General features: G+C 28.8%; 1 protein-coding gene across 1 annotated transcript; it reads right to left on the reverse strand.

Moving 5' to 3' along the window:
• Window positions 1-69: 69 nt before the first annotated feature.
• On the reverse strand, window positions 70-6,394 carry LOC105622989 (protein Mo25). Its single transcript, XM_012204391.1, has 6 exons — window positions 6,293-6,394; window positions 6,071-6,238; window positions 5,404-5,522; window positions 5,159-5,327; window positions 4,809-4,973; window positions 70-114 (listed from the first exon to the last, which is right to left on the reverse strand). Exons 1-6 carry the CDS (start codon window positions 6,392-6,394, stop codon window positions 70-72), a joined length of 768 nt encoding a protein of 255 aa, XP_012059781.1.
• Between the last annotated feature and the right edge of the window lie 3,663 nt (window positions 6,395-10,057).

The raw sequence follows: 10,057 nt of genomic DNA on the forward strand, positions 1-10,057 counted from the left end.
TATATATATATAGTATATATATATATATATATATATATATATATATATAGTATATTCAGAGTGAATTATTTAAGCACTTGAAGATCTAGCTTTGCCCATTATGGCTATTACCTTCTATTTAAAAAAAAATCATTTCAATATATATGGTGTCTCTGCATATAGTACCAAAACTGTTATAGCGGCTTTAGCACATGAAAACAAGTCGAAAATGAATAATTAAAGTTGGACTCTTGAGATAAAAATTAAATAATAAAAAACAGGCAAGCCTAAATTCGTAGTAATTGAAGCGTTTATCAACATATATTTCTCAGTATTACATATATATTACATATTATATATAACAAATATCGAACGTTTCATCTTAATTCAAGCCATCTTTAGCAGTCTAATATAATAAAAACTCTTGATAAATAATTCAAGATATCTTGGTAGTCTCGTATAATATAACTTCCTTAATACAATTAAAGTAGTCGTAAATCAAAGTAATCGAGTGCAGCAAGGGAGTCTCCCAGATTACCAAATCTGAAGTATGTAATTGTCATTTAGCTGTTAGACTAAGTGCGAGCTAAATAAAAAATAATATATATATAAGAAGGACAGTTATCATAATATACTCACATATATATAACATATTTGTTATATATATGTAGTACTGAGAAATATATGTTGATCGCTCCAATTATTACGAATTTAAGCTCTTAATTACTCGTTTTTCATTTATTGTCAAATCGAAAATGTCTAATAAACATATGTCCGATTCTGAACAGTTTCGGAGTTACAGGATATTAAAGTAAGAAAACATGAATTATAGTAAATATTGTTATAGTAATATTGTTATAGTAAATTTGTTTAACATTCGTTATTTTATTTAATGTTTTACAAAAGATGTTCAAAAATTCCTCCGTCGACTTCGACACACTTTCTAGCACGAATTAATAAATTATTTCGGATTTGATGATAAATATTTGGAGTGGATATCAGCAACGTTAAATATTAGATATTATAATTATTCTGCATTCTAAATCTCTTTTTGGTAGAATAGACGCTTGGCGCCGAGACACTACCATCTCCTGAGTTTTCATTCGTCTTCAAAGAAAAAATTCAGTGATTAAGGTTGGGATTTCTCGTTGGCCATTTAATAAAAACGTCCTAGTCTTTTCAATCCAATGAGAATAGTGATCACGGAGAAACGTTTGCAGGAAGTCATTCTTAATGTGTATTTGTTTACATTTTGGGGACGAATGAAAGATCTAGTCTATCAGAAAAAGATTCAGGATTCAACAACAGAACAGAACAATAGAATAACAAACATTAAACAATATTTACTGTACGATTCATATTTTCTTACTTCTATATCCCATAATTTTGAAATTGTTCGAAATTGGATATATATTTATCAGATTTTTGACTCGTTTTTACATGCTGAAGTCGCTGTAATAATTTTGACACGTATAATTAATAGAAATTTTATGGCCTATTAGTCTTGAGGGATCGGCTGGACCCCAATGTATCGCTTTACCGAGCTGTATCATCCTCTGAACCATTGGCATAATCTCGGTTCTATCGAAGTTAAGGGATAAAAGAAGCACAATTATTGATAGTTTTGTAGATAGTTCTAAATAATAAAATTTTATTCATTAAATTGTAAAAAATCATGATATATAAATTTTGTAAAAATTCGATTTTCGATATTTCAAATAATTATATTTTTTTAAATAATTCATGTTGTACTATTTTTTTTTGTTAGTCTAAAAAATAATTAAATAACAATAAATAAAGGGCAAAGTAAGAGTCAAACATGTAAAATTTAACACAATTAAATAGAAAAAAATACAAATAAAGAAAAATAAAAATTAAAAAAAAAACAGTTTAAATTCAAATATAAAATATATAATTAATTGCAAAATTAAACAACAGGTATTATTACAAGTTTCGGCTATCGAATTGAGCCTTCTTAATACGATTGGACAGTCAAATGTGTTCAATGTTTCTTGGAAAAAGATCTAATCAATAAATAAGATAAAAAAAACTTATGAAATACTAAAACACATTTGACTGTCCAATATGCGAACAATGTCGAGTTCTACATGAAGACTCACTCAAGCTAGTATTATAAGGAATATGCGAGTATTTTCGGTAACTAATTTTGTACATCGATTTTTGCGATAAGTAAATATCTGAATCCGGTAGCTGAAATTTGTAATGGTACCTATTATTTAATTTTCTAATTAATTACATGTTTTACATTTGAATTTAGACTATTTTCTTTATTTGTATTTTATTCTATTTAATTGTGTTAAATTTTTAATATGTTTGACTTTTACTTTGCCCTTTTATTTATTGTTATTTAATGTTTATATGAAGAGTCCTTTTATCTGTTAAACATCTAAAGAATAAATTAAAAAATCCGATTTTTAAAGTTTAAAGTTTAAATTTACAAATTTGAGAATTGCAAAAATAGTCATTTTTTAATAAATTGTTCCAATAAAAATCTTTTGAATTATTATAATTGAAAATAAAATATTTTTGTAACTCATATTTATCTGTCTTAGTTTGAGGCATAGATTTCACATGTTTTAAGCTAAAAAATATATATTCAATTCAATATACATTCAGAGATGTAACACATCAAGAAATTATCAAAAATAACAATAGCGAGCTAGGGGATTAAGAATTTTTGTTTAAACAAATTATTGCTATTAAATTTTTTGTTTTATTAATATTTTATATATTGACCATCGAGAAGCATGTGCCGGCAAAATATATACAGGGTGTTCTCTGTCTGGTAAGTTTTGACAAAGCGCTCGTGTGTAGATAGACTAAACTGAGTCGAAACGTCCTCTACATGTTGCAATTTTCGCAATAATTAAAACAAAATTTAATCACTAAAAATTGCCGAATTTTGATTTTCAATAATTTTTTTCTCAAACACTATCAACTTTACAGAGAAATTGCGAAAGACAAAAATTGTTTATTTTCTTCTCATAGAACTCTTAAGAATTTTTTCAGAAGAATTTTTTATCAAGTTTTTAGTACTACATTTTTTTATTTTTACCAATATAAGAAAATATAGTATTAAAAAATTCTGAAAAATTCTGAAAAAATTTTCAGAACTTTATGAGAAGAAAATGAACAATTTTTGTCTCTTGCTGTTTTTCTGTCAAGTTAATAATAATTGAATAAAAAATTAAGATCAAAATTGAGAGATTTTTTAGTAAATAATTAATATCTTGTTACCTATTACGATAATAAAATTTCAAAATGGTAGAGGACTTTTTGACTCAGTTTAGTCCGCTCTATCTATCCACGAGTACTTTGAAAAATTTACCAGACACCCTGTATATTCTTTCTCTAGAAAAAAATATATTATCTATATTTATTAAACAGATGAAGTATAATACTTAGTATTATTACTGTTATTTGGTAATACTTCCAGCGACTGAATATTTATGTGTATGTAACGAAGAAATTATTTTATATTCTTGTAGCGTTTTCTCTTGGCTGCATTATCGCTCACTTGTGCAATACTCAGACAGTGTACCATGTTTCCGTGGCTATGGTGTAATGCAAATTTTATGCATGAAATGGGATTTTGCACAGTCTCAAAGGGACAATATAGAACCAGTGTGACATTTAAAATTTAAAAATGAAAATCAAGCAGAAGTAGAGTTTTAGCGTAATAATGATGTAGTGTACACCATGAGGTGATTGACCTTACACGATCAATAATACTGATCAGTAATATTGAATCAGTAATACTGACAGTATGCATTAATATATTTAGTATTTTTAATTACACGATTAGTATTACTGACAATATATTTCACTTTAATTTTTATGTATAATATCTATTGCATTGTGGCATACTAGATTTTAATAAAGCGATACTGATGCTCAAGAATCAAAATCCAGATCATTGCCTATATATTCTATCAATATTAATCTATCAATATTAATCTATTATCATCAATATTAACCTAATCACACACAATTAATAATATTGTTAGTATTTGTTAATACTGACAGTATTGTTGACTGTGGGTCACTTATGATTTGCACCACTCTAATGTAATGTAGCTGAGAGTAGCGCAACTGATGTGATGCGAGACTGTACCCAATGTATCTCAAGAGAAAACACTATTAGAAATATGTTTAAAAATTCCTTTTTTATATAATTATATAAAATTATTTATAATTTTATATAATTATACCACCTTGATCAAAAAGTTCCCGGAATCACCATCAGGTGATGCTCTGAGTCAGCTGATTTGAGTTCTGTTTTTTTCTTGGTTAGATTGCCGCATCTATCATTGACATTCCCACCAAATTTTATCACCATAGCTTGACATTTGTAAAAGTTACGCCGTCTTGAGTACATCTACCTCTGCATGTATTTTCGATTTTTTACAGTTTTAAAAATGGAGTTGAATTTGCAACAACGAGTTTGTAATTGTATTAAATTTTGTGTTAAAAATGGATTTAATGGTGTGAAAACTTTAGAAATGTTGGGAAACTGTTTCGGCAGTAATACTCTAAAGAAAACAGCTGAAAAGAGGTAATGGAAAAATCGAAACGGCTCTGGCTATACCGACAATACAGTTCCAGAAATGTTTCGAAAGCTGGATCAAGCGCTGGCATAAGTGCATTGCAGTCGATGGAGAGTACTTTGAAGGGGACAATATCACTTTTGATGAATAAAACTTGTATTTTGAATTTTCTGAATGAATTCCGGGAATTTTTTGATCAAGATAGTATTATTTTGTATAATTATATAAATGATATCGCTTAGGACAAAACCAGATACTTACTGTAAAATTGTGTCTATCGAGTAATAGCTCGCCCAACAGTTTTAAACTCTGTCGTCGTGTTACATAGTTTTCTGAATTGAGTAACCTCTGATAATGTGAAAAAACTTTATCGTAATGTATCTCTAAAAATTCGGCGCTGAGTATTTTGTGCCTCGTGAGTAATTCCTGGACAAAATTATAAATCACTTAATTACATTAAATAACATAATAGTAATACATATATAACGACTAAAACTTTGTAAATATTTAAATATTTTTAGTAAAAGAACAAAATAAATTGTGAATAATAAATGTAAATAAACAAAGAAAAATATCACTGCTTCTTATTCGCGTTGTAGAACATAACGTACTTTAAACGTAGAGAAAGCATCAGATGCAATATCGAACGTAGAAACTTCAACATATCTGAAAAAATTATAAAAATCATCCGAATAGATCATGATTTTGGCCAGAGCTTCATATCTTGCACACTCTCGTAACATTGTGCCACAGTTGAGTGCAATGTCTTGATGCTCATAACTGCAAGACAAAAGTGCAATCAATAATAGTAACATATTTTTATTCTATTGACAAGCAAAGGAAAGAAGAGACTTACCCAGACATGAGTGTAAAAAGAATTTCAGGTTTGGTACATATGTATTCTACGGTGGGTGATCTAGTTCCAATTTGCCTTCGCAAAATGTTATTGAAGACCTGTGCGACATCCTTCTTTCCCTTAATTAGAAACAGAAAGATTAAATTCATAACAATCGTTAATGACTTGCGCTAACAAATTGAATAAAAACACAAGCTGTAACTGACACAAAGCTGTAAATTATTTTATTAAATATTATTTAATGTCACTAATTTACTATACCTCAACTCTAAAAATGAAATTTGAATGTTTGAATCATAAAAATTTTATAATATTAATTTTAAATTCCATTTTGATGTAATAACTATGGAAAATTATAAAAATATATATTTTAAAATAGATTTTTCCTTTTTTCTTTTTTATGTTTAGTTTTTTAATTCAATAATTTTCAATAATTTCTGAGTTATGTTGTTATTATGGTAAATATGGGATGTGTTTTAAAACAATTTGAATAATATTAAATATTACTTAAAAATTAGAGTTTCTATTACATCTTGAGCGAGCACTTTAATGCTGTGCTCTAATAAATATTCTAACATTTAGTAACAAATTCGCATACATACGTCTTTCTATCTGCAAAAAATATTTGTTTGATTTGTTAAATCTATTTCGCCTATTGACAACATACCTCAAAGTCGATGCGACTTAAATTTTGCACAAGCAGAAGTAGTAAATTGCTGTTATACAATTCCTGCGCCAGCTGTGCCACAACGATGTCTGCCTGTGGCTCTGTCTCGGCCGTGCCATATAACATGTTTTTGATGTGCACTAGATTCTTGCTTACATCTTCTTGCGCCTAAAAGGGGATGTATTTCATCGTAGAAACCAATGTATATCCGCAACAACATACCTTCTCTACCTTCTTGTCGCCGCGCTCCAAAGCATTTACCGCCTCCTTGAGGGCCTTCACAACTTCTGCTGGACTCTTTTGAGATTTTCCAAACAGAGGCATGTTTTCTTAGAATGTATGCACCTTATGAAACATAAAAAAAGAAATAGACATATCTTTTATTACTCTCCACTGGAGAATATCCTTAAGAAATGTTCATGATGTTAAAAAAATGCTATTATGACTACTATTCATATTAAATATGATAAAAACCAAATATGATAGATTTGAAATGGTATGTCATATCGCCACAACAGCCAGAATAATACAGAATGAAATGACAACAATATGAAAACATATACATTCAAATGATATAAATGCAAATTCATTTTCTCATATCCTTGCAATAAGTGTATATTATGAAAAACATAAACCAAAATATCGAGCTATTATTATTGCAGCTTTGCATAACATAGCATCAAAGAATAGAATTTGTAATCGATTTTAAGCAAAGCATCTTAATCCTTTGCTAACATCAAAATCTGTAACAATTACTGTGACAATTGGAATCCGTAAAAACTACTCATATTTAATACATGTTGATTAAAATCATTAATTTCAAAATGATATAACTTAAACAAAAAAGAATAAATATAAAAAAAAATAAATTTAGTTTTAATAAGAATAATTCAAATTTGTAGATATAACACAAAGAAAATTGATAATACTTTTGAAGCTTTCACGGGTACTTTCTTCAAATATGCCAAAAGATTTGCGCAATTATCAATTTACATAAAAATGTCAAATTCTATTTTCTTTATATGTGCGAGGAGCGTATTGATATATATATATATATATATATATATATATATATATATATATATGTGTGTGTATGTATATATATCAATATCAGTATCAGTCCGTTCTTGTCTTGATGAAGAGAACGGCAAGTTTCACAAACATGTTGACATTAGCAATGAACCATGATATGGCGATAATCCGCAAACACTTTGGCACATACAAAGAAAATTGAATTTGTTGACATTTTTATGTAAAATGACAATTGCTACAATAGATACAAGAATAACAGTAATTCAAATACAATGAATTTTTCAATTCAAATACAATGAATTGTAACATTACTTCACAGAAAATTATTTTTGCTCATCAGAATCTTTGTTAGCCAAACAATCACTGAATAATCAGAATAGTGGATTACCATTAACTCTGGAACCATTAACTCTATAATCGAGAAGGGTCTAATATATCAGCTCCAAAGAATTAAGTATAGTTTTAAGATATAAACTAATCATTAACCTTAGTACACACCTTAGTTTTTGGCATCCTTATTAAACAAAATAGGTCTTTCATGTCTTGGATTAATTTTCATCACTTTTACAAGTATACAAAAATTATTAAGCAATTTTTATATTTTGACATCTTTAGATTTGTATTTGTAAAATTATATATTTATAACAAATTGTATATAAATTATTACACTAAATTTGTTAACTAAATATAGTTAACAAAATGAGAAAAATGCATTTTTTCATACAAAAACGTAAAACAAAAAAATATTTAAAGGAAAAATATGTTTCACAATATTTTAAAGTTGACATTTCAACCTATAAAAGAAAATATAGTTCAAATATAGTTCAAATGTCGGCTGTCAAAAAAATAGAATTATTTAATAACCTAAAAATGATGTTTTTTTAATATCCATGAACAGCTATAACAAAAATTAAGGGTATATTGCATTTATATTTTAAACAATGCATTTTATATTACTGTTATTATGTTAAAAAAAAATATTCTGATTTATTAGGAAAATGTTCTTTATGACATTACAGATAATATTTAATACAAGAGTGTCAAAAATTATTGTTTATTAAGGGCTAATTCGAGAGTTAAATTCTTTTTTTAATAATTCGCGAAATATTCCTGCAATACAAATGAGAATTAGTCATAAAGAAAAAATAAAAATTTTTTTAGTAACGAAAAATACTGGCTGTGAAAGTCTACTACGTATACATTTTCAGCACTGGCAATGAATTTTGGAACACAATCTTTGTACACACGATGATCATTTGTGATCCAGAGATGAACTTCGGAATTATTCTAATTAAAGGATACTCATGAATTAAAGCTGACAACGTACAAAACTTGTTCTCTAGACACCAAATTTTTTTTAGAAATAAAAGAGACCGGTATTTGATCAAGTGCTCTTAGTATTTCAAAGAAAAGAAATGCGCAGGACACAAATTGAATGACCCAAGTATGTATTAAGGATTAAGTATCTTAAAATATTACATAAAATCCCTTAAAAAATCTTGAAATAAGTATCGATTATGAACACTAGCATGGATTGATAAGAATACAACTGATTCCTCTCATAAAACATTGAATTGACATTTTAACACTGTACTTAAGCCAGTCTTAAATATAAGAACTGACTACTATCTCTATATAAGAACTGAGCTATCATACATGATACAAATATGTTTACCTTTTGGATTTCTACATAATTCAAGTGGCCCTCGAACTATAGTTGTTCCACTGAACCCAAATTAACATAACATTATATCAATGTTATAATTTCCTGACAATGTACCTATACAGTAAACACCAAATAATAATAATATAATATTAATGTTGTAAAATTTTTTATTCACTAATATAATTGTTACGTAAGAACAATGTTTTCTTCTTTTTCTCAATAGCTCTTTAGATTTCTTAACTTAAGGAGTTAAAATATATCATGCTTACAAATATTGTATTATATTTATATCGTTGAGTGTTAATTAATTATAATATTGAAGTAATGTTATTGTTAGTTTGTACAGAATTTTATTACTTAGTTTTAACAGAACTTCATTGATACCCAGTCGCAATAGAAACGACTCGAAATAGCAAAATTTCCTTTTCAAGTTCAGGGAGACTGCAGGAAAGGAAACGCGACAGAGAAGCCGCGAAGGAGAGAAAGGTCATTTGTGCTGAAACAATCTAACCTTAAGAGTTATCCATCGAGCGTCACCTGACCAGAATGACCAAGCGAAACCAAGAGACAAGGTTGTTTCGAACTCCAAGAAGAAACGAAGATGCACTTCCTGCTCACGAGAGCAGCGAAATAAGATCGTGATCGGTTGACAGCTAGCAATCAATGACGAAACCGATAACGAAACATCAATGATACTTGTTGCAAGCACGTTAAGCGTGAGGTTAACCGTTAACGGAGGTTAATGGTAGTTGATGGATTCTAACCTAACATCCGCTTACCATGCAAAAGAGGTCCGAGCAGAGTGTTCCGAAGCGCCTCGCTCACGGTTCGTACGCATACAAACGTGTGTGCTGGCCCTGGCTGCGACGATAGCGAGAGCGACAGCTGCTTATAGATGTTTGCCTATTGTGCGTATGTCACATCAGATTTCTATTCTCTACGTGTGTGCATGATACAATACACACAATGGGAAATACACACGAAATACACACGAACACACGTCTCTATCAGTTTTTACCCTTTTTATTTGCGAATTTTCCTAGACGTGTGCTACACTAGTTGCGGTCAAAATCTCACTACAAATGCTTTGAAGCGTTTGGTTGATGACCAATTGGAAAAAAAGAATTTTACAAATTGACCAATCAAAAATTGTTTTAAAGCATTTGTAGCATCGTATTGACCGTATCGTATCCACTTTAATGAAGCAGGCGCGACATGTCACGCGTTGGATGTATGAACGTATATATGTTCAGGATGAGTCACGAGATCACAGAGCGACTGCCAAGGCC

The sequence above is a fragment of the Atta cephalotes genome, assembly GCF_000143395.1.
Source record: "Atta cephalotes unplaced genomic scaffold scaffold00051, whole genome shotgun sequence".
In the NCBI taxonomy this organism is placed as follows: Eukaryota; Metazoa; Arthropoda; class Insecta; order Hymenoptera; family Formicidae; genus Atta; species Atta cephalotes.

Bases quoted from the DNA above. Each gene is read 5' to 3' on its own strand.
- LOC105622989 (XM_012204391.1), bottom strand. From the start codon at position 6,394: ATGCCTCTGTTTGGAAAATCTCAAAAGAGTCCAGCAGAAGTTGTGAAG. The intron at 6,239-6,292 runs GTATGTTGTTGC...ATCCCCTTTTAG, and splicing joins GCGACAAGAAGGTAGAGAAG to GCGCAAGAAGATGTAAGCAA. The intron at 115-4,808 runs GTAAGTATCTGG...TTTTTTAAATAG, and splicing joins TCGATAGACACAATTTTACA to AAGGTAATAGCCATAATGGG.